Here is a 25,639-nt window from a genome sequence, read left to right on the forward strand (position 1 = left end):
CTTATTCTGTTATTTCCAAAATACACATCTAGTCTCCGACTATGGTGGTAAATAATTCTGATGCATGAAATTACAGTGCAGTGAAAAAGTATTTGCACCCTTCCTGATTTCTTAGCTTTTTGCATATTTGTCACATTTAAATGTTTCAGATCGTCAAACTAATTTTACTTTTAGACAAAGATTATACAAATAGATACAAAATGCAGTTTTTAAATTATGATTTCATTTATTAAGGAGGAAAGTTATGCAAACCTACATGGGCCTGTTTGAAAAGGTAATTACCCCCTAAACCTAATAACTGGTTGTGCCACCCTTGGCAGCAAGAACTGCAATCAAGCATTTCTGATAACTGACAATGAGTCTTTCACATTGCTGTGGACGGATTTTGGCCCACTCCTCTTTGCAGAATTGTTTCAACTAAACCACATTAGAGGGTTTTCAAACATGAGCCGCATATTTTCTTCACTTTGTTTCTATTGATTCATCCAAAGTTTATTTTGGGTCATTGTCCTGCTCCATAACCCAAATACACTTCAGCGTCAGGGCACGAACTGACAGCCAGATGTTCTTCCTCAGGATTTTCTGGTAAAAAGCAGAATTCATGGTAACTTCAATTAGTGATCCAGGTCCTGAATCAGCAAAGCAGCCTCAGACCATCACACTACCAACCCCATGATTGGCTGCTCCTATGATCTTTTTCTGAAATGCTGTGCAAGTTTTACACAGTGTTGGGAAGGTTACTTTTAAAATGTATTCCATTACAGATTACAGAATACATGCCCCAAAAGGTATTCTGTAACGTATTCCGTTACGTTACTCAATGAGAGTAACGTATTCTGAATACTTTGGATTACTTAATATATTATCATGCTGTTTACAGCTACATGAATGTACTATTGCTGTGATTTATTACTGTTACTGAAGGTCCGCGGCTCCGAACCGTAGTAAAGGGACCTCTGGCTAATACGGTGGGTTCTGTGTTGGCTCGTAGCCGAAAACTAGCTTTACTTTGTTGTCTGGGTCAACTTTGCTAGCGAGAGACAGAGAGAGGCGTTGAAAGGCTGCTCCAACAGAACTTATTGTTTTTGGAGGAAAACACGAACACGGTGTACAGCCGAGTCTTAATAGCTTACTTACAACTGGGCTCGTCAGGCTCTCTTCTTGGCTGCAGTGGTTATTATTATATTTACATGCTTCCAGCTCCCGTTTCTGCTGGATGACAGCTCGTACTTTTCCTTTTTCTCCCTCGCTCGCTCACAGACACATAACGTGTATGGCAGTCCATTCTCCCTGCAGCACGGACTACACTGCCCATGATGCTACATTCTTTAGAGCTATACCTGTAGCATTCTGCATATTAGCTTAGCACAACAACAACAGGCGCTCTCTCACCCAGAGAGAGAGAGAGCGGCACCTTGTAACCATGGCAACCGTAACGCTGCCGCCTGGAACAACAGAACGTAGCTGTCAAACAAAACCCAAACAGGCCTGACCCGCCACAATATGAAACAGGAAAGTACCGCCGTGTAATCCATTTATTTAAACAAAGTAACTGTATTCTAAATACCACCTTTTTAAACGGTAACTGTAACGGAATACAGTTACTCATATTTTGTATTTTAAATACGTAACGGTGGTAAATGTATTCCGTTACTCCCCAACGCTGGTTTTACAACACATGTAACTGGACTAAAACCTTCCAAAAAGTTCACCTTTTGAGTCATCAATTCACAGAATATTTTCTTCATTCAGCAGGTCTGACAATAATAAGAGCCGGGTGTGGCTCGTGAAACTGAACTCGGTAGTTAATCACAGTTAATTTAGCATTTAGTTTTTCACACAGGACCAGGTAGGTTTGGATAACTTTTTTCCTGTTAGAAATGACATCATCATTTAAAAACTGAATTTTCTATTTACCTCATCAAATATTAAAATTTGTTTCATTATTTGAAACATGTAAGTGCAACAAATATGCGAAAAACTAATAAGTCATAAAGGGTGGGCGAATTATTTTTTCACTACACTGTATTCCAAAATATGAATGTAAGAATTTTTTTAGCACACGCAGTCAGAGTGCAGATTACCTACTACTAAAACACTAATCATGGCTCTGTTAATCAATTTATAGTATTAAAAGGGCAATTTCTTTATTTCCATGGGGCTGTAATTGGCTACCTGGTGACAGAGAAAAGTTGCACTAGTTGGATACAATCAGGGGTTATACGGGTAGGGAATATGAGTGTAAGCTATTCTTATTAATCACTGACCAGTCCTATTAATAATAATACTTTAAAAAAAAAAGTAAATAACATTTTGCAATATTAAACTACATGCATACACTTTCCTTTTCTAGCCATGCTGTTATTTTAGCGGCTTTGATATTCTCCTCGAGGCAGCAAGCTTAATTGAGGTGCTTATCTGTATAGGCCAACCTCTTATTAAATGGTATTAAGTAAAAATAGACATGTAGATTATTTAAGCAGAATAACAGAAACAAAATGAAGTCTCCCTGTGAGTTTCTGGCTTATTCCTTCCCCTACCTTTTCATCCAGCCACACCACCTGCTCCATTTGACTGACAGAAGTGGTGCTTGAACTGCAGAGTGGCTTTTGGAGGAACCGGGGCCCCTTTCGATCTGAAACACGTGCGCAACCATTTGCTGATCTTTCAGGGACAAACAGCAAACTGCTTTAATGAAAAGGCACAGTTGTGGGCAATGGGGCTTTAAGGTAAGCTTTCTTTTTTTGTGGGTGTGTCAGAAGAGTTACCCCTATCAGGAGCAACCCGTATAGTGATAAACCCCACTATCTTTAAAAAGTCAGTACAGATGGTGAATGCAGGGCTTGCGTAACTTAACACTTTCCTCAGTGCACCAGAGTCTCTATTAAACACGTTTTTCAACTTTTGTCTGGGATCCCAGTTGATTTATTGCAAGCTGCTACATTTTTATATAATCTACAACTACAATCAGACCAGGGGTGTGAAATAAGCCAGAATCATCCTCTAGAAGGTCAAACGTGAGATGTATAGATTAATTTTAAATATCGGATGCCATTTTTGCCCAAAAAAATGCTCTCCTGTTCTTGATGTGCTGATGCGATGCAAGCATTGCTACATTTAAGGGACTGACCACATGAAAATACAAGCACAGGTGTAATTTTCAAAAAGTGGGTTTAATTTGACCAAAATGTCCAAAAAAACAAAACAATGAAAGTAAGCGTTGCTCAAAAACACTAGTTTACAAAAAACACTAACTCATCAAACTAATCTTCATTGTTTACTAAAATTCATTTAAATGTTTAGCAAAAAGTTTTGTTTTTTAGTTTGTTGTCCAAAAAACTTATTAAGGAACATTGTACATGCATTCAAATTATTGTGCATTTAAACAGTTCTAATATATAATTATTATAATATATAAAATATGTTACTGTCATGTACATAACAAGATAAAATAACATGATATTTACAATCCCCATATATCATTCTCTATTTGTTGTCAATACAAACAAAGGCAGTAAGAAACAGTTTTAAATACCTGTACACAGCATTATTATCACTTTGAAGGAGAGGTCAGAAGTCAAATGTGACATGATATTTTAAATCTTTGTGCAGTACTTTCTATATGTTGACAGTACACACGGTAAGTTATGAGGCTTTTTGTCAGCCTTGAACACTAAATTTGAATAAATTGTTAACATGACCCGACTCTAGACCCCTACAATCTTTTATCAGAAATCATTCCAAACTTTTCAAGCTATCCTGTTTCAGACAGAATGATACGCAGGCATGCAAACGCTAACCTCTTTGGTGGAGGTAATGAGAACTTCATGCCGTTACAGCAGATGGTTCAGTCCATGTGGGTGGCCTTTGCATTTCAACCATTTCCACCCTGTGCCTCCTCTTTGCTCAGACCAGCAAGGACTGTACTAGCTGACACATAACTCAAAAAGCTAGGGAAAAAATTAACAATCAGTCCAGGACATGCTGGAGAGATTATAACTCTCGGCTGGCCTGGGTACTCCTTGTTGTTCCCCCAGACAAGCTGGAGGAGGTGGCTGGGGAGAGGGAGGTCTGGGCTTCTCTCCTTGGGCTGCTGCCCCCGGGACCCGGCCCCGGATAAGTGGAAGAAGATGGATGGATGGAAAAATGATTAATTATTCATGCAACTTCTATAAATCAGAGTCAAAACAGTGTAAACCAAACGTGTTCTATCATTTTGAATGCAGTGTAGTATGATACAGTGTAATGAGAGAAATGAACCAAATTAACTCAAAGAAACATTTTTTTTTGCTGTGTAAATGACTGCTAATTAACTTAACTATGGGACTTATAATATAATATAATAGTCTATAATGATCTGTTAATGGCATCTGATGCAGGGAATTATTCTGTGATCATTTTGCTTGATCTTAGCGCTGCCTTTGACACCATCGACCACAAAATCCTACTTAACAGGCTCAAGGTTTTGGCTCTGCCCTAGACTGGTTTTCTTCCTATTTATCAGACAGGACCTTTTCTGTTGGGACTGACAGGTGGGGTCCCACAGGGTTCAGTTTTAGGTCCCTTATTATTTTCTTTTTATATGCTTCCTTTAGCTGGTATCATTCAATCTTTTAGCGACCTGTCTTATCATTTTTATGCTGATGACATTCTGCTCCATATGTCCTTTAAGCCTCATCACCCTAGTCCAGTGCTTAACTGAGGTTTCTGATTGGCTTTCAAGCAACTACCTCGTTCTAAATACTAACAAGACTGAGACCATGATCATAGCTCCTCCTGAGCTACAGTCTAAAATTAGTCAAGTCCATCTGTCAAGTCAAATATTTGAAATCTTGGAGTAATATTCGACTCTTCTCTGGGCCTCGACTCTCATGTAAAATCTTTGTCCTGTTACTATCATTTAAGAAACATATCTAAACTGCGACATATGGTTTCTTCAGCTGAAATGGAAAAACTCATTCATGCATTTGTGTCATCACGCTTAGATCACTGTAATTCCCTGTTTACTAGTTTGGATAAATCATCTCTGTCTCGTCTCCAGGCAATACAAAACGCAGCAGCCAGACTACTAACTCGTTCTACCAAGCGTGTTCACATTACTCCCATCTTATATTCTTTACATTGGCTCCCAATACAGTTTAGAATTCGCTTTAAAATTCTTGTTTTAACATACAGAGCACTAGATTATTTATCCAAGCTTTTTATAAATTACACTGCTGCTCGTCATCTCCGCTCACAGACTCAGAGTCTGTTGGTTCCCGTACACGACTGAAGACAAAAGGGGACAGAGCCTTTCAGTCTGTTGCACCGAGGCTGTGGAACAGTTTGCTTGACTCTGTGGATTCTTTTAAAAAGCAGTTAAAAACTTTTCTGTTCAAACAAGCCTTTTGTTGATCTACATATTTTATATTTTCTACATTATTTACATTTGATCTTTTACATTGTGTATAATGTCTATTGATTGTATTGTTTATTTTAATATTTGTATGCAGCGCTTTGTGACTGTTTGTCTGTGAAAAGCGCTTAATAAATAAATGTTACTTACTTACTTACTATGGGACTTATGAGGGATTCAGAAACCTTAAATGTGCTATCTGTGGTTGTAGATACACAGTAGAGTAAATGTGTGCAAGGTTAAGAATTTGTAGCTCTTGACAAATAGTTTGAATCGAGGACTACTTCCACTTACTTCTTGGCTAGCTTTGAGTTAGCATGCTATCCCGTCTGATGTTGTTTTAGCAGGATAATGCAGTTGTTTCTGTCCTGAACACAGTTTGCATTCTATCATCACACTCTTGTTCTTTCATGCAATAAAAAAATAAAGGTAATGTCGACATCTCCCCTCCTCAAAAGCTGTAGACCACTGCACCATGTCTCTCCTCCCTGCGTGAAACTGAAATCAGCTGATTTTAGCGCAGGAAGAAAAAGGCATGCTTGTTTGATTTTTTTTTTTCAATCCGTATGTTTTTGTTTGTTTGTTTTTTTGTTTTTAAAGACCTAAACACTTTTCTCGGTAAAAACTGTACAGGTGCTACCCAGCCAATGCTTTTATTTTTAAAGGCATTCCCGGAAGCGGTGGTAGTGATGGCAGCAGCTTTGACTCCGTAGCCGCGTGTCTCGGTGGTGGGATGAGAGAGAGAGAGCGTGAGTGAGAGACAACAGCGAGGACTGACTGGAGGGGGGAGGAGGAGTCTGTCCCAGCCTGCATCTGGCCCGCTCCCCTCTCTGTCACCCCGGGCCAAACCCGCCCAGCTCCTCTCACTCACTCTCCGCCTGTTTTCCCGCACGGCTCGGCCCGGACACACACACAGAGCACCCACTCACACACGGCGCGAGGACACGGAATGGAGACGGAAGGGAGCCAGAGCAGCCTGTCCACCGCGGACTCCCCGCATGACCCCTGGTAATGGAAGAAAACTTTGTTTTTTAAACTTTCTTTCGCACCTCTGATCACACATACACACACCTCTGAAACAAACCTGCTCTCCTGCGAGAGGACTCCCACGCACACGCACAGCTCTCGTGTAAAATCAGAGGTGATTCTCCCTGAACATCCACCTTTTTTAAAAAAAAAAAAAAAAAAAAAAAAAAAAGCTCCACGGTTAAACTTTCCAGGTCTCAACTTTGTCATTTCTGAGTAGCCGCATTAATTTCACCGGAGGTTTTAAAAAAGAAACGATGACTGTGTAGCCTAAATAGAAATATTTTCTCTGTTTTTCCACAGCAAAATGTTCATAGGTGGACTCAGCTGGCAAACGACACAAGGTAAGTCTCTTTTTTTTTTTTTCCAACACTAGCTCTCCTGAAATGCCACCATGTCGTTACAAATCCTGGCGTGGATCACAGGGAGCCAAACCAAACTTATTGGAAAAGCTGTGTTTGTTACTATGTCTGTTGGGATGAACTCAGCTTGTTTTTATTTGTTGTCTCTCTTTTTTTTTTAGTTTTTAAGTGGCAAACACGCTCAGAATGAATGCCCCCATTCACTTATACCATAGTGGATTCTTTAAGCTCATTAAAGGGCTGGTGGGGAGGTGTTAAATTCTTGAGATTGGAAATAATTTGCGATTTGAATTTTCTTTTGACACGTAAACACGTTTTATGTTTTGTCACTTTTAATCTAAAAAAGCAGGAAGTTTAACAAAACAAATCTCAGCAGGCAAATCACCCCCCTCCCCCCAAATCCCACCCCCTTTGGTTAACTTTTTGCTATTATAGTACTTATTGCTTGTTGACCACTTGTTTCCTGTGTCTTCTATCCTGCCTTGTTTGATTCCCAGAGGGTCTGAAGGAGTACTTCTGCAAGTATGGCGAGGTGAAGGAGTGTATGGTGATGCGAGATCCAGTTACTAAGCGCTCGAGGTGAGGGAGCTGTTCCCGGAGCTCGGAAGTTTGTCTGAATTTCTGCGATTTTCTCGCTCCTCGTAATGTGTCATATCAACATGTGTCAGTAATGCCTTCCCTCTCTCTCTCTCCCTCACTCCCCACCTCCCCCCACCCCGATGCCCACAGAGGGTTCGGATTCGTCACCTTTGTCGATCAGGCTGGCGTGGATAAAGTTTTGGCTCAAACCAGGCACGAGTTGGACTCCAAAACAGTGAGTTCTCTGTATTTACTTCCCACCACCGGATAATCCCATTGCTCACTGTTTGATTAGTGGATTTTCCAATAATCCGCTACAGAGGTGTAACATTGCTCCGTTTTTGGTGTGTTTACGATCGTTCCACCGTGTTGGTGTCGCTCGAGTCTGCCCGCCGCCACACCTTACACGCGAACCTGTTCATCTCAAAGATGTTAGCGGAGACACATGGGAGGGGGGGAAAAAGTGCTCTTTCTCTCCTCTCTCTCGCTCTCTTTAGACAAACAGGCAAAATGTTACCCAGTGTCAATTTCCATAGAAACAAGGGGGGGACTGGACAGGGTTGAATTCACTGCCAATCTTTGATTTGGCCTCTAGGAAGAGGAAAGCAAGACTTTCCTTTCTGCTGTTGGTTTTTTTTCCCCCCCTTCTTCTCCTCCTGCCCCCAAGGGGTCGAATTGACCCCGAAAAAAACTTTCTCAATGAAACGAGAAAATGCAACCTGAAACCATCAAGGTGTGAACGCGGCAACAATCAGACTCCCGTGAGCTTCCTGTTGATCACGGAAAAACTGAACGTAGCCTCGAGAAAGTCGCACATTCAGGCCTTTTTCACCTGTGTGAATTCTAACTTCAAATGTATTAATCGCCTGTGTTGCAGAGTGAGTGTGTGTGTGTGCGTGTGTGTGTCTTTGTCAGTAATGAATGTGGGCTGGCCTGGGAACAATGTGGCCCGTTGGTCGCCATAGGGACCGCTGCCCCCGCCTCTCTCCTCAGTGGGAGTGGTAATGGCTGCGGGTTACTGACTGTATTGAAATGAGGGAAGCCTATTTCTTCTTTCCCCTCTTTTGTGTTTTGCACGATTCACCTTCTCTGGGAGATAAGTGGAGGTGTTGCAGAAGGAAATGGAGGAGGAGAAGATGAAGAAGGGGGGAAAAAATGGTTGATCGCTGTAGAAAGTTACAGAAATAAGACATTTCTGTTATTATGACATTTTTGGAGGAGTGTGTTGGGGTGTTTGATACAGAAGTTAAGCTGAATTCAGCTCTTCATAGTTTGTTGGTTTCCCAAGTGCCCGACTGCTATAGTGTCACTTGCAGGCACGACAGCTATGACAAGTAGCACCATCATGGTTGGACGCCACTAACTCACCATGGGGTTTGTTTCCATAGTGACCCCCCCCCCCCCTTTCTTCACAGTTGAAGAATGGCTCTGTCACAAAAGAAAGAAGATAACAATGCACATCATTTACAATCATTTCTTGGATACCAGAAATCAAGACTGCGCAAACAGTCGCGGGCGCAGAGAGAAGAGGTCATGACACCGACGGTTTATCCTCCAGATAAGCAACTTATTAAATTAATTCATCGCTGGCTCCACCGATAATAGGGCCCCTTGTGGCTGGCACTTGGGTGTCGGTGGTGTTTTGGTAGGGGTGCCGTGGCAGCCTGTGTGTGGTGTGGAAAGGGCTCAGTGATCAGCCACAGGGGTTGGATGGTGAGTAGAGTAGCCCTTTTAGACCGCTGCTCACCCTGCCCCCCTCTCCCCTCTCATGCAGACAGGTTATCCTGTTAGAGAGGGGAGAGAGAAAAGTTCTCCAGTGGCAACAGAAAGAATGTGCCATGCTGTGACCGACTGAACCGCTCCAGCGCTGGAATTAACGCAGCTTTGCTCGGCCGCGAAGGCCGAGGAGCGAATACAGTGCTGCAGAGGAATTTATTGGTACTTATTGTGTTTGAAGGACAGATGCTGTCCGGTTTGGACCAGTGTGCTGCAGCAGGCCTTACTGTGATTTATGCAACTGCTCCTCTGCTAGCTGCCCCTCTGGGTGTCCTCCCGGCTTCCCAGTGTCTGTAAAGTTAGCGACGGCCGAAGCAAAAGACACCTTTTGTGGGACAAAGTGTCCATTCAGCTGCAGCTCCAAGGTGCAACTGTGGAGAGTTTTACAACAAAGTCACACAGCTTTTTAGTTAGAGTTGCATTAGGGGTTATCCTACTCCCCCCCTCCTGCTTAACCATTTCCATACTGAGATGAGTGGAAAGACTGAGGTGGTGGTGGGGCAGGATAACCCCGTCTGTGATTACTGTGGCTCTCCTAACTAATAGGATTGGAGTCAACAAGCTTGAGTTGTTCCTCTGAGATGTTGAGCGCGGCCCAATCGGTGCGTTGCTTTAAGTGCGTTCCCTGTGACAGGCAGCACACTCGGCCAACTGTTGCATAGCTGGGATGTAGCCGGTCAAAGGGGATTACCCTGATTTCATAAACCTCTCTTGGAATTACGTTCAGCTTCTTCCCTGTTACCTTGAGTCCGGTGAGTCTAAACTACACCTCTGAGGCCTCACATGTATTCATGATATTTCTGTCCCACATGTTTATGTTTGTTTGTTTGTTGTAAATATAAAAATCTCACGAGTGAATGTTTTTTAAATTAAAGCCGTCCCCCACCCAAAAAAACCCAACAAAACAAATTTGTTTAGAGTCGTTAATCATTGAGAAGAAGATGCCCCAGCCTTATAAAAGTCCAGTCAGTATTTATGTGCATTGGGAATTTCCCAGTAAAGGTCAGTTTTTAAGTAGAAACGTTCAGCAGGTGAAAGCTGGTCTCCTGTGTCACACACACCTGAGGTAACGTGACGAGTCCGATAAACACGGCCACTTCATGTGCTTAATGTTCACAATTTCCTCACCACGGATGTGCCGTGTGCTGCCATGTGTTTGATTTTGTGTGTTTGTGTGTGTGTGTGTGTCTTGTTTGTTTGAATGTACACAGGAGTTTTGGACATCGGGAGGGTTGGTGACCGGAGGTGACTATCAGAGTAGTCTAGCCACCATAGAAACTAAACAGTAGACTCTGCATCTGATCCTCCAGTGTTAGCCTATAGTCTTCTCACTCTGCTCTCTAGAAAGAAAGTGAAATAAATAAATAAGAGACAGAAACTTGCGTTGGTGATGTCGACTCTCATTAGAAAACTCTGGTAAATGCACACGGTTTACCATAGAGGCTGTAGCTCTCTACTGTAGTTCAACTCTACCCTCTCATGGTTACGGACTAATCTTAGCGCTGTACTGTCTCACCATCTGTTAGTGTAACAGCAGTACAGTGTGGCGTAGTCTAGTTGTTCTCTAGCTCTATTAGACCGTATAGACTAATATAGAGGTCTCAAATTCCAATTTTACAGCCTGTCTATGAATGCATCTTCATGGTGTGGTTTGGCTCTCTCTCCAATCTTAACCTTGGTGACATTCAGGGGGGTTAGTCCACATCAGTTTGGGTTTTTTTTGTTGTTGTTGGTTTTTTGGGGTTGTAGTAATCTTAAATGAGTTACTCAGCTAAAGAAAGTAAAGATGACGGACTGCAGGGCAGACCAGCCAGACCACCTAAAGATCACACAGGTCGAATGGTTTCTATTGTTGTCATCGCTTGCGTCACAAGCAGGCCGAAAACGAACGAACGGACTTGGTGTGTCCGCTGTCAGCGCGATGTGATTGACAGCTCTTTGTCTTCCTCTCCTTCCTCGTTTTCTCCCGCTGTCTTTCTGACACACTTGACCTCCGTCTCCGGCTCTCCTTCCTCGCCGAGGTGAGGTGTGTTTGTGATTGTGGTGTCCGTGTGAGATTCCAGGAGATCACATGTCACATGGTGGTGACGAGAGAGGCCTGGGGTTCGCCGGACATTCCCAGGCATTCCACCTGCGCGCGCACACACGCACATGCACGGAAATTTACACGATCGATCAAGCCGGAGATGCATGCGCCTGCACCACACAGGCAAATCCATGCAAAATAAAAAAACACAAACTAGTAGCGCACCCTCACACACGCTGCACACGCACTGACAATGTGTGGCTTAAGCAGAAGAATGTAGAGCACGCACTCGCTTCGATTCAGGCTGAGTTTTTTCCCGTTTTGTCTTGGTTGATGGAAAATGATCAACAATTTGTAAGTACTTATTAAGAGACGCTCGCTGGAGTCTGGTACAGATTATTACACTTGATTGAGCTGGAGGTGTGGCCAAAATAAGAAGCAATCACTACATCAGTGTTGATACACGTAAACACACACACTGGCATCACACACCTGGAAGACTCGACACTTGAGTGGCCAAAGTCTGCATTCGGATTTCTGATTTAAAGAGAAATCTGTAGATTTTTCGTTGTGGTGTCGTCACGTTTTCTAGTACAGCGAGGCCCAAGTTTGATGTGAAAAACAGGTTTTTTAGACCTCAGTGTTGTGTGGTATTAGTGAACACGTGCGCTAGGCATGACAGGATTACCTGGTTGTGTTGTACCTTCTCTGCTGACTTGCTAAAGAATGAAAGATGAGGGTCTGATGTCAGAATACACCAGGGGAAGGCGGCGGGTTATAGCAGCGCATCACTAAACACGTCCTCTTTTCTCTATATCCTTTCTTTTAGATCGATCCAAAGGTCGCGTTTCCTCGCAGAGCCCAGCCCAAGGTGAGTCGAGCGGCCTCCTCGCGCTTGTTCGGCGCGCGTCGAGTGTTTTCTGTCACGTATCTGGGACAGTGCCTCGTAATGCTGATGTGAGCGCAGGTTAACGAAACCTTTTAGACCCTCACCTGAATGTCGGTGTTACATTTCAAAGCAATGATGTGCGTAACTTTTCAATTAAGAACAACAGCACAGGAGGATAGTGGAGAAATAGGTTTACAGGGTTGATGCCACAAAGAAATGTAAGTAAATCAGAGCCAAGCGGAGCCTTATAATAATAATGAACAAAACAACTGTATTCCTTTTGTAGCTGTGCTTTGACAAATAGCTGGAATTTCAGTTTTACTGACCTTCTTTTTAAAAATTTGCATTAACTGTTGTACTCCAAAGTCCCACCCTGACTTAAGTTGGTGTCCAGCACTGTTCGAATGATTAGTCTAATTAATCAGTTAGTCGAAGTAAATAAAATGAGTCGGCAATTCTGGCAATCAATTAGTTGTTCAATCCAATCCAGTCCAATCTCTCCGGTCTGAATGTTTGATGGCTCAGTTTAGTAAAAAAAAAGTGGTTTTCCTTTTGGACTGCTGGGACAGATTAAAAACGGCAACGACACCACTGCCCATATTTGTATTTTAGTGAGTCATTTGTAGTGTTATAGTTACAGAAATCGAACAAACCTGTTTATTCTTTTGGTTTTCTCTCACTGACTGCTAAGAATACATTTTATATATTCACTAATGGAAAGCCAGCAATCCGTCGTACAGCATCGCTCACTCACTTCGCTCACTGGCATCAGACGAACTGCGAGGAAGTGAAACGAAAAAGCCCAAATAAATAATAACAGGTGTCCGATGCTTCCTGTGCACACGATTGGAGGAACGCAGGAAGTCCTGCTTTTTATTAAAAGATTTTGGGAATTGCTGGTCAGCGAATAACACACGAGAAGCCGAATCCTTAGCATGTGAATCTTTTGAAATCAGGGCTTTTTATTGTTTTGTTTTTAAATCTTCACAGCTTGAGGACATCCAGTCATTCACAGCCTTTAAAACAGAGTGTTGCATTCTTGTTTAGTGTCATTACGGCTCGTCAGTCAGACACTTTCACATGTGCTCTTGTAAAACCTGGCAGCAGTTTGTATTGTTTACTTAAACGACCTAAAGAAAACGTGTGGATGATAATTCTACCATTACACTTAATGACTTCATATGATCAGCTTTAGTGACACAGCTTTATAATCAAATGTGCTTCTCACTGAACTCCATGTGCATGCATGTGTAATGAAACTGGTTCATGAGTGCTGCCCTTTCTTTCCTCCTCCTTTTGTCCAGTTGGTCACTCGAACCAAGAAAATCTTTGTGGGAGGCCTGTCGGTGAACACGACTATCGAGGACGTCAAGCAGTACTTCGACCAGTTTGGGAAGGTGAGTGGCGGGTCCGCTCGGTTTGGAATGAAAGCAGCCGGTCCTTACGGACTTGCATAAGTTTGCCGGTGCAGAAACAAATCAGCAGCTCAGAAAAGCCGTAGTAGCACATCCCACGAGCTCGGCAGGTTCAGATTCACAGCGACTTGACTGGGAGTGAAGGAGTTACTGGGGAGGAGGGCGAGGAAAAAAAAGGCTCGACGAGGACAGAAAAAAATAACGAGGCTAGGAGGCTCTGGGAGCAGCAGGCGAAGTTTAGGGGGACTGGAAGACGGAGCGAGGGGTGGCGGGTGGGGGGGTGGAGGAGGAGGTTGTGTGAGGAAGGGGGAGAAAAGTTTTGTAGTGAGTGTGTGGTGATGGAGAGGAAGGAGGAGGGATTATCAGAATCTGAATTAATCTGATGTAACAGCTGCTCCTACCCACAACCCCCTCCTGGCCCGTTACCGTGGTGACCCGGCTTGTCCATTGTCCCCAAGTAATTCTGCGGGTAAGGGGGTTTTGTTCTGCGGGAGGAGGGATGAGGCGGGGTTAGCATAAGTGTGTTGGTTGTGGAGAGTAGGGGGGGGGGGGTCCAACTCACGAGTTTGGGAGCAATAAATAGAAGTTGAGTCGTTGTAAAAAAGCTTGTAAACTTGGCGCTCTTCCTTTAGTCTCTTACGTCGGTGTTTTTAAAAATTAGGTTTGAAAACTTTGACTTTTTTTTTTTTAAAGATGTTTTGTGTTTTGCAAGATTCTGAAAGGCGTGGGGGCCGAAAAATAGGGCTGACAAAGGCTTCGTCAAGGGAGGGAGGGCCTTACTGAGGGAGGTTTGCAGAGGGGTACGAGAGGGAACTGGGTCAAAATGGGGTATGTGTGAGTGCTGATCGGTGGTGGTGGTGGGCGGCCATTATACTGCTGTATAAAGCTGGGCAAATATTTTGCTAGTTTGTTCTGAAGTTATCTGCATACTGGTGGTTTCTGGATTAATTACAATCCAGTGTGTGTTCTGATATGAAACTGACCGCATGTAATACGTGTGGTTTACATTCACACACTCAGTTCTTTCAGTTTTTCAGTCGATCTTTTGCAAAGTTATCATTCAGACTTTTTCGTCCAGCACATTTCAGTCTGCACCTCAAGCCCTTTAAAATGTTTTAAAAGCAAAGATGCAAAGACTCGGTCTGAGGTGCCGCGTTTCTGACCGCGCGCTGCTTCATTTCCAGCGCCGAAAGGTTTGGCCTCGAGTTCCTCTGTTGCTCCCTCCTCAATCATAGCGTCTAGATGAATTTTTGCCGAGAGATATATCCAGGGATGGACGGTGAAATGTAGGCTTCAGCCATCCATGGAAGTTCCTGATTAGACTGCCTCACTGGACCTTTTGTGTCCCGTCCTGGTGAGGACAAAGGAGTGCGGAGAGGGATGGGCAGGGGATAACAGGGAAGATGAGAGGTGGGGGGGTGAAGGATGAGGGGGAATATTGTTTGGCAGTACTCTGAAAATGTGTGTTTGAAATATTGTGCAGTTAATTCTGTTCCCATTAAATATTGTTTTGATCTTTTTTATAGCATCTCAAAGGCCGACATGTGCGGTTTGAGCCAACGTCGGGTTTGTTCGCTTTAGTCTGATCATCGATCGCTTGCGCCAGTCTGCACGCCGACCCTTTCCTCTGCTTGACTTTGTAGTAACTTCGGGCCGTTTCTCCCACTGGCGTCCAGAATAAAGGCTGTTTTTTTTTTTTTTTTTTTGTGCAGAGATGGAGACTTGTAGGCAGTGAGTAAATGTCAGGCTGGAAGTAGCCAGTGACTTGAGAGGCACACTGACACTCCTCACTCACCTTTGACCTTTCTGTAGGCAAATTGCCCTTGTGGGTTCTCACACACACACACACGCGCACATACACAGACACTGGGCAAGGACCGACACTCCAATGTCACTATGACAAATGACTCTGTGGACTGTCTCCAGTAAACTTATTATAGACCGAGAGCACAGATTTACTTACCAAATGTTTTTGTGCAGCTCTGAAGTGTAAACATGTCAGAAGAGAGCGAGAGAAATAAAAGCAGAGACTGAGCTAAAGAGTAGGTCAACTTTGACAAAAGAAGCTGTGTGTGTGTGTGTGTGCGTGTGCGTGTCGAACAGACACCTGTGTCTTTGCTCTATAAAGGGAGGCCGGGCCAGAGGGAGAGGTCAAAGGGAGAAGAGGAGGAGGAATTATGGCTGACTGTGCCAACAAACAAAGCCTCCAGGCCTCTTTGTTCTCCCTCTCCCTCTCCCTTTGTCTCCTCTTTTTCCTCCCTTTCCACTTTGACCCACTCTTTTTTCCTTTTTTCCCCCTTTCTCCCTCTTACAGGACTCTCTGTGCTCTCTTTCACCACATCTCCACCTGTCGCTATTCCTCTCACTATCAGCTCTCCCCTCTCATCGAGTCGCCACCTGCCCGATGGATTCACCTTTCTGCTTGTGACTCGTGTCAGTGTTTCTCTCTTTGCAGTCCTCTTTGTGTCATTGGCATGACTCCCATCATTCATAAAGCATATTTGATGTTGGGCTTGAACTTTCCTTTTTTTCTTATAAGGACTTTTTGTACAGTTGCCATGGTTATATCAAACTCTGGAGGGGGTCAGAGGGTGGGTGGGTGGTTTATTAGCTCTCTGTAAGAAGGAGCTAACGCAGCTTCCAACTTTTCGTATCGCCCGTTATGTACGCGAGCTTGTTGTGGAGTTTTTCAACATGTCTTCCTGCTTTTGCCCCCTCGGCCTCCTCTTTGTAACCTGTCGCTCGTCTGCAGCCCTCCCTCTGCCTCCCCCCTCCCCTCCTCCCGCTTTCTGTCCATCTGTTGCTGAGCCTCCCTGCAGAACTTGAGAAGGGCTGAGGTCAGGCAATATGCCGCGTGGTGAGAGAGAGAAAGCGAGCGAGAGAGAGAGCGAGCTCTGAGTAAAAAACTGTTGTTTGTCTCCCCTCAGGTCGACGATGCCATGCTCATGTTCGACAAGACCACCAACAGACACAGAGGTGAGATGGACTGACCCCGCCTTTCCTCAACTCTTCCTCGTTTTTTTTTTTCCCTCTACTGTTCCCCCACCCGTTTCTGGTTGTCTATTGATCCCTCTCCAACCCTTCCACACCCCCCATCGTCCTCCTTCCTGTGGGCTGAGCTGCAAGGAGGCGAACGGGGCTAGTCTAATTAGCCAGTCCGTTAATCGGGATCAGGATAAAGCCTCCTTAAGCACCTCCTCCCCACCCTGGGATTGATCGATTATGACAGCCTACCAGCTTTGCCTGGGCCTTCTGGCCAGGAAGGGAGGGAGGGAAGGAAGGATGAGTGCAGAAAAAGGAGCATTGAAAGAAGGAGGGGGGCAAAGCGGCTATTACACCACTAATTACTCCACACTATTTAGCTGTACTACTGTACAGAAAGGCCTATTGTCTAGTTCCAGCGTGTTGTGTGAATTATTATGATCTATTGTTTTTTTACAGGATTCGGCTTTGTAACATTTGAGAATGAAGACGTGGTGGAGAAAGTGTGCGAGATCCACTTCCACGAGATCAACAATAAAATGGTACGAGGGCTCGATTTGCCACTCTTGCATCAGCACAACATAGAAACTGAGGTGCGATCATTCTCCTCTCTTCTGGAAAACAGGTGGAGTGCAAGAAAGCGCAGCCCAAGGAGGTGATGTCCCCCACCGGCTCGGCCAGGGGGCGCTCTCGGGTGATGCCGTATGGGATGGACGCCTTCATGCTGGGCATCGGTATGCTGGGTAAGTTGGCATCGATCAGGACAGGAAGGATGTGGCGGCGCATGAACCCAACGGTAACTGCTCCAGCATTAAAGGCCCAGCTTCCTCAAAGGTCACGCGGCGCCTCGCTGGGAGAAGGCTGACCACTGCAGCCGGCTGCTCGCTGCAGCTTATAACTCTCCCCCGAGCAGCTCATTAAAGCTGTGACCTCTGTGGCGCTTTAATACATGTGTTAACTTTACATATTAAAGCTTGAATACCACACTTCTGTACCGTTTAGAAAGTCACAGAGGGTACAGTAAAGGAGAGCAGTAACGTGGCTGAAATACACTTATACATTTATGCAACCAAATAGCACCTTTTTAAAAACTGTTTCCTCCGATTTGTAGCACCTGTAGTCACGTTTTTGTGGACTGGAACTAAAGCCAGCATCCCTGTAACTTCACCAGCTGGGGTGGATCCTCACGCAGCTAAAGACAATATTTTCCAGTGGTTTTTCCAGTCGATCCTTGGGTTGTAAAATGAGTGAAATGGCCCTTTAAAAGAAAAAAAGAAGGTCTCAAACCTCCATTACTGTGAACATTATCCTGTACAATACACCCTTTACCCCTGCACTGACAACCACGCTGGTGCTACCACCTGCTGTTCAATCTGAGAACTACTTTCTTCAGTTTCACTTCTTTGATCATCCAGTGCGTAGAAAGGATTTGGTGGCAAATTCTTTCTCTGAGGTGGGGATTTAAAAAAATGTTTACATTACTTTTGTTATCCTGTTGCGCTAATGCTGGGTAACATTATTGTTATTCCCCTGAATTCTCCTGAGGTGAGTTCTTCAGGTGTCGGGTTGCATTACAAAGAAATTCCCTGAGTAATGAGCACCGCTGAGAGTGTAAGTGAAGACAATGACAGAAATCCGCCCAGTCCCGTCCTTCCGAGGAAATCCAGATCACAAGTGTAGGATATCACACACCTGCATGTCACGGATTGTACAAAGCTTCACTGTTAGGGGGCGGCAAAACAACACACACGCATGCATTCCTGTTTAACTATTTCGTGTTCAGTATTTCACCACATGTGTAATTGTCCTCACTCGGGATACATCCCATGTACACCTCAGTTCGCATGTTAACGCCAGTTTTCTTCCCACAGGTTATCCAGGCTTTCAGACTGCCACCTACACCAGTCGGAGCTATGCTGGCATCACTCCTGGATACACCTACCAGTTTCCTGGTAATCACAATATACTTTATGCTCCTTGTACCCTAAGGACTATTTAAAAAAAAAATCCTATTTCTGGGAATAAAGATACAGCCATCTTTAGTCGATGTTCATCCTTTGGAAGTGCCTGGTGCCCACTAAAACGACTCTTGGCTACGTCCACACGTACACGGGTATTTTCCGTTTTCGTTTTAAAAAATAATCCCGTCCACACGTAAAGGCAGAAATGAAGGAAAACGCTGCTAGGAACATGCCAAAGCAGCAGGTGGCGCTATATTCCTAACCGTGTAGAAATGTTGGCCAATGGTCGTGTCCAAATTCATGGGCTGCATCCTCCTGAGGACGCATTTGTAGACCGATTACGTCACAGCGACGCGCCGAAGGCTGTCCAAATTCGTAGACTCCTCCGAATGCAGCCGACAAATGCGTCCTCCTTTTCCCCGAATTTGAAGGATGGGTCGGGTGTGTCCTTCTTGGCCCACCATATCCCAGAATTCATAGCACGGCCCAGCCAAGCTCCAGTTTCCGGCAATGGCGGCCGCTACTAAGTTTTAAAATTACTCTTATTAATCTTTCTGGGCCACAAAATAAACTTTAAACATATTTTCAGGCGAGAATGTGGGTTAGTCGTTGATAATTAAAAATGAACACAAAAAACGGAGAAAGATTTCGGGTCCATTTTCGATTTTCGTGCCGTGGCGCTGACAACCGGAAATACTCTGAATTAAAGGCGGGAGTAGATCGAGAAGGCTAGACCGTCCAATTCCATAGCCGTTTACTTCCGGCCTGCCCGACCTCCTGAGGACCCGGCCCACGTAGACCGCGAAGGCCGGGTCCTCAGGAGGATGCAGCCCATGAATTTGGACACGACAAATCAGAAGTCTAGAAGCCTCGGTGGGAAATAGTAAACAAAGCTGGGGCATAGAAGCAGAACCGAGTCGTATGTGTGGAGGGACAGTAACTGTGTGAATATGTAAGCATTTAAACACTGCAGAGAGTACAATTAACAGTAAGAGTATTGTAGAAATTCATTTCACCGAAACAATAACGTGGCGCACTGTGACGTCAAAAAGGCGCACACCTTTGACGCTGCGTTTTCTCCGTTTTTCTCGTCCAAATGCAAAAACTGAGTTTTAGAAAATATCCACCCTGGCCGGAGTTTTTAGAAATCTCCGTTTTCAGTGACCGAAAACGCAGTTTACGTGTGGACGAAAGGTGCAAACGCATAGAAAAATCTGCATTTTCAAAAATACCCGGATACGTGTGGACGTAGCCTAAGACTGTGGCTCAGGATCATGTTTGATAAAACAAAGAATGGACACATCAGGTAAATAATCCGAACTGATTTGCACAGTTTGCTCCCAGCAGCCTTCTGCTGGAGGGAATTTTCACACAAAGGTCCCAGTTTGTGTGAAATCGCACGCCGTAGGACGTATTGAATAATGAGAGTGTTGTGTCAGTGAGTCAACTGAATGAAGTCAGTAGCTGGAGTAGTGTCACGTTGAACAGCCAGTAGACACACTGTCACAAATACAAACATGTTTCCATGGAAGCATATAAAACACAGTGAGAGCAAATGGCTGCTTGTAAATATCAGGGAGTGGAATTGCATCTGCTTTGCTTGAGTGTGTGTGCATGCATGCTAGCATGACATTGAACTTTAGTGATGTGGAAACGATTCCAGTTAAAGAAAATGCGACGCTTCCTTCTGAATGATTTGAAATGATCAGCCTGGACAAACTGTAACTCTTGCTCTATTGTTTTGCTGTCTCAGCAGGATGACTGTGTGTCATTTAACTCCACTTCTTAGACTGTAAAACATCTTTCCGTCCTTTAAGTGCACGCACCTGGCCTGTGCGTGTACTTCCTCTCACCTGTGATTTGCCCCTCCCCTTGGCTTCGTGTGTGTGTGTGTATATGTGTGTGTTGTCCTTGCTGGCAGTGGTGGTGTGTGTCTCAACAGCACTCTGATGTTTCTGTTTTAGAGTTCCACTTAGAGAGGACTCCCCTTCTGACTTCACCCCACCCCCCTGAGCTCACAGGTCAGTCAGTCCCTCCTCTGGACTTTACAAGCAGCACGTTGTCAGTCTGCTACACGCCCACAATTGCACCAACACATGATCACTCTTTGGTTTGCATGTTTGTGTTTGTCGGTCTTCCTTGGTTTCTAGCTGTAGGCTGATTGCTGACAGTAATGGGGGAAGGAGTAGGTGTTTGGTTTAAAGGGCTCCTCTGGTTAAGTTAAATGATCCTAGAATCTGCAGTTCTTTATTGAAAGTTGTTAGCTTCCTTTTACATCTAACATTTGCTCTATCGTATGTTTTAACTTAATCTTTTCTTCTCTGCCTTTTTAGCCATTCCTCTCACGGCATATGGACCAATGGCAGCTGCGGCAGCAGCGGCAGTAGTCAGAGGTACCAAATGACATTAAACACAACATCCATCATCCGGTCAAAATACTATTCTCACCATCCTCAGCTGCACTTATCATCAATTTAAAAAATATCAGCAATCAAATTATTATCAAGTTTTAGTCAAAGCTGCAAGTGTCAGTGTGGGCATAAGTGGTGAATCACCTGATTGTTAATGCTAATCAATGAACCGTGCTGCTAGTGCGTCTAAAAATGAGATTTTTCTCATCCAGTGTGAGACAGAGAAATTACTTTCTCTCCCTGCAGGTTAGAAGATTTACATTTTAATCTGTGTTAAGTCCTCTTCATTAATCTAACCTCTGCTCGCTTAACCTTGGCACTAAAACGATAGTTTAGACAGGTTGATGTCTCTGTTATTGGTGTGTCTCTGTGGCGCAATCGGTTAGCGCGTTCGGCTGTTAACCGAAAGGTTGGTGGTTCGAGCCCACCCAGGGACGGTAATTTTAGGGCAGGGATAGCTCAGTAGGTAGAGTGGTGGCCCCACGATCGGAAGGTTGGGGGTTCGATTCCCCTGAACAGTTACTCTGAGGTACCCCTGACCAAGGTACCGTCCCTACACACTGCTCCCCGGGCGCCCAATGGCTGCTTCACTGAGTGAATGGGTTAAATGCAGAGAGGAATTTCCCCGTGGGGATCAATAAAGTACTCTTTCTTTCTTTCTTTCTTATTGTGACGTCATTATTTTTTTCTTTCAGGCTCCACCCCATCTCGTTCTGCTGGATTTTTAGGTACAAGCAGCCCAGGTCCGATGGCAGACCTTTATGGAACAGCCAGTCAGGAATCGGCCGTCAGCAGTTACCTCAGCGCTGCAAGCCCTGCACCAAGCACTGGATTCAGCCATAGTCTGGGGGTAAGTTACTGTTGCCAGTAATTATGTGTTCCAGTTTTTGATTTAAATCGTGTCTGACCCTTAGTGTCACTAAAGCTGTAACTTCTGTCTGTTACATCAAGTGTGTTGATCCTCATTTTAAAAAAACAAAAAAACATTTAAGCTAATTTCCCGGTGAAGGCAGGTAGCATCTGCAATGCTTACTTTAACACTGGTACATCACTGCATTATCCTACAGTTTGTCTTCTATTTTAATTATCATAATAATTTAGGCTGAGATATTATGTAAAAGGTCAATATCACACTCTTATCTGTCCATTAAATACAGAAACTGTATATAGAAGATGGGCGTAGCATCCGTGTCTAAAAACCGATTCATCTGACTGATTTATCTGCGGGCCAGTATTGTTGGCCAATATTAGCTATTTGCTAATTTATCTGTATCTGCATTTATAATGGCTGATAAATACGGAGCCCCGCAGGGGACATGGGAGAAAAAAAAATTAAGACGGACTTTTGCGAGATCTCGCAAAACAAACTCGGGATCTCGCAAAACTTTTGCGAGATCACGCAAAAGTTGAATTCCAACAATGGCGGCAGCTACTTAGTTGTAACATTACTCTTTCTGGGTCACAAAATACACTTTTAAGATATTTTGAGGCGTGAATGTAGTTGTGTAAACGTCAGATACCTGCTCGGTTTACAAGACATCACATATTTGCAAAAGTGCTCCGACATTTTCGGAGATCTGACATCACTAGCTCGAAGCTAACGAGACCTACTACAGCCGGGAGGAACACCGCTTTCCCGGCACATCATTCCTTAACCTCCCGGTCGGCTTCGAGCTGGCGGCCTCCGAAGAATGCGGCTAAAACTTTTTGCTTTTCGCAAAACAAACTCGGGATCTCGCAAAAGTTTTTGCGAGATCTCGCAAAAGTCCGTCTTAATTTTTTTTTTTTCCTCCCATGTCCCCTGCGGGGCTCCGTAGATAAATGAGTTGTGTGGTTGCATAGTCTGGCCACCAGAGAGAAATGCAAATTCCCTTTATGTAATACGCATTTGGGACCCCACAAATTGGGCAGGGCGCATAACAAATGCTAGGTTATTCTGTTTGGGTTTTGTGTATCCAAGAGGGAGAAAATGGTCTCTACATCCTGATATAAGTGACGCAGTGGTTAGCGGTTAGCACTGTTGCCACACAGCAAGAAGTCCACAACAAAAATAACATCTTGATATTGGTCTTAAAAATCCAATATCGGCCCCGCTCTACTGAAGTCAATGCGCAAGTGCCTTAAATCCACATTCCCAGTAAAATCAAGCAGGGCATGACTCCTGTGTCACTTTAGTGTATATTTTGCTTTTGCTGTAAGTTAATTTAGTGAATTAAGATCAGGGTCGGAAACGAGTGTAAAGCAGGCTCCACTCATTACTAATGATTTGCGATTGACAACCTTTTACCCAAAGCTAAGACTGTCATGGCTAAAAGGTTCATCTTGAGGCTTAAAAGTGGTACTAATGAGTGACATCATGGATGCTGCTTCCGTCTTTTGTATACAGTCTATAAGGCTGTATATATCACCATGCTAGCTTAGCTTGAGACTGGAAACAGCACTTCTAAACAGCAATTCACATTAAAAAATGTTATTCTTTTTATACAAAAGGGTTTTTTAAACCGTTTTCATAGAAGCAATCAAAAATAGTTTAGACATGCTGGTTAGCAATGGTGGTTTCTGGTTTTAGTCTTTGTGCTAAGCTAACTGTGGGAATTGCTTCCTGTTGAATGGACAGACGCAGGAGTGGTATTATCTGATCTTATTTGCCACTGCAAGAATGCAAATAAGTGCTTTTCTTAAAATGTTGAGTGATTAAATGAACATGTTGAGTGAACATCACAAGAATAAACTTTAGAAGCAGATTCAGCAACTCTACAATTTGGTGTTTTAAAAAAAAAAAAAAAAATCTGGCCCTCATTTAACAGCTTATTTTGTGTGTGTGTACATTTCCAACTCCAGTTATTACCACCTTTAGCCCAAGATAGCAAAAGTAGTCAGCGTAGCTCTTAGGCTATATGAAATCATACTGACCTTGCATGCTTGCTCCCACAGGGCCCTTTGATTGCCACGGCCTTCACTAACGGCTATCACTGAGAGTGTGAGTCAGTCCTCCTGCTAGCTGTCATCCTTTAAGTGTAACACATACGAGTGCTTCGTGCTGCCTAACCTGTGAGTAATCCCGCCGGTTTGTGTGTCAGTGCAGAGCTGTAGACTGAGAGCTGGAAGGAGTTGAAGCTGCTTTGGAGCTGATCTGGCCTGTCTCTGTCCAGTCCACGTCTCCGGCTGGGGTGGCCTAACCTGTAGCCAACCTGCCCTGGTGTCAGCTACATCCAGTTGACCCTACTGACACCACACTAAACTCCACCACATTTTTATTTTATTGTTTTGGGGGGGGGGGACTTAAAAGAAAAAAAATCCTTCTCAAAAGGAGCAAAAACGTTTATCACTACATGTAATAGCAACACATTCAGATGCTGTATTTCTTTGTTTTTTTCCTCTGATATGTTTTTGTGATGGCTGTGTTATTTCATGATCTGTTTTGGCTGTGATTCATTGGTTTCTTTGACCTCTTTAATCTGATCTCTCTGAGATGGGAGGAGTTTAATCTCCAGGTGATGGCTGTTTGAAGGTCAGGAGATGTAAAATGTACTGGAAAGCTGTATATTTGTCACTAGTTCATACTGAATTTTAACATTGGGGATTAATACTTTTTCTCAAATGTGTCACAAAGTGTATATCTTGGTAGTTTTTTTGTTTGTTTTGTTTTTTAACAATGACTCGTTACTAATAATGGTCAGACGACAAAGGTCATTAGTGTCTGTTACGTAATAGGCCTTCATGAGGTGTACAATTTTGTAAAATTTTGTAAATACGGCTGGTTAGCGGGTGAGAGGGTTCTGCAAAATTTGCGTCAGGGAGGCGGGAGCGTTTTGGCGAAATGGTACGATCTCTTTTATCAATCTTGACTGATAGTTTCACGTGAAGGTCGAGAACATTTCAGTTTGTCTGTCTGTTACTGTATTTCTCTCCAGGCGTTTATAAATGATGCGTCACGTGAGTCTTACGACATTGAGGAGCAGCGTCAGAGTTTTACTTGAGCGGGCGAGGGGCTGCGTACTGAGCGACACTTGCTACTGTTCGGAGACGAGGGGTGTGGAAGCACTCCTGTCGGGAGAGGAAAAACACGACTTCTTACTTTATCATATTGTTGTTTTAACTGTGATTTTTAAATACGTGATGATTGTGAGGGCAAATGAAGGACTGTTGCGATGGAGCAGTCGTGCACAGTTTGCGTTCTGACTGATTTCCTCAAGATGAGTTGATGTTTGTGTGTCATTTGGTCTTATTCACATTGGTTTCCAATGTGCCATGTTTTGTTTGTTTGTTTGTTTTTTTGGGGGGGTTACCTCTGCTGCAAATGTGAAATTTTAATCTGACCCTTTTATTATTATTATTACATTAACATTGATATAAAAGTGTGGGTGGTTGAACCTTTTAGAAAGGTGGGGTCTTATTAACTCTCGTTTACCTGTCATACCCACCCCACAGCCATCCATCGCTGCATATCCACTGGAGGTCACAGACTGTAGCAATGTGACTTATTTCTTTTCTTTTGTTTTTAGACCAAAACACTTATTTTCAGAGCTACTAGGATTTTGCACTGGCCGGACACGATAAAATAAAAAAGCACTCCCATCTACAAAATACCAGGTTTTTAAACATTTTGATACACTCGCTCCGTCTGCTGCGAGCTACCACGGTATTTCAAACTCTGATGCTGATTTCACTGCATTATAACAATCTTGTCAACACTGTAACATTTTCTGATTTTCATTTTTCTCGTGTTTATTCCTTTGGAGGAAAGCAAAACTTTTTAACTTTTATTCCTAATAAATTATTTTAAAACATTCCACTTTTTTGTGTCCTGTTTGAGT

At 43.7% G+C, this 25,639-nt stretch overlaps 1 protein-coding gene and 1 non-coding gene across 4 annotated transcripts; both read left to right on the forward strand.

The window, feature by feature from the left end:
* The first annotated feature begins 6,089 nt into the window (after positions 1-6,089).
* Positions 6,090-25,617, forward strand: msi1b (musashi RNA binding protein 1b). 3 transcript variants are annotated; one of them, XM_006805421.3, is made up of 15 exons: positions 6,093-6,403; positions 6,725-6,765; positions 7,281-7,362; positions 7,513-7,597; positions 11,994-12,035; positions 13,358-13,450; positions 16,396-16,444; positions 16,910-16,992; positions 17,076-17,193; positions 18,322-18,402; positions 20,376-20,432; positions 20,745-20,804; positions 21,518-21,672; positions 23,757-23,802; positions 23,908-25,617. In XM_006805421.3, the coding sequence occupies exons 1-14, from the start codon at positions 6,345-6,347 to the stop codon at positions 23,796-23,798; spliced, it is 1,047 nt and encodes a 348-aa protein (XP_006805484.1). In that variant the 5' UTR covers positions 6,093-6,344; the 3' UTR covers positions 23,799-23,802; positions 23,908-25,617. The 3 variants fall into 3 exon arrangements, with proteins under 3 accessions (XP_006805485.1, XP_006805484.1, XP_006805483.1); XM_006805420.3 differs by having other exon boundaries at positions 6,094-6,403; positions 23,903-25,617; XM_006805422.3 differs by lacking the exon at positions 20,376-20,432 and having other exon boundaries at positions 6,090-6,403; positions 23,903-25,617.
* trnan-guu (transfer RNA asparagine (anticodon GUU)) lies at positions 21,186-21,259 on the forward strand. The gene has a single exon. It is a non-coding gene; the product is annotated as a tRNA-Asn (tRNA).
* Positions 25,618-25,639: the final 22 nt, after the last annotated feature.

This window comes from Neolamprologus brichardi, chromosome 12 (assembly GCF_056152115.1).
Source record: "Neolamprologus brichardi isolate AB-2024 chromosome 12, ASM5615211v1, whole genome shotgun sequence".
NCBI lineage: Eukaryota > Metazoa > Chordata > Actinopteri > Cichliformes > Cichlidae > Neolamprologus > Neolamprologus brichardi.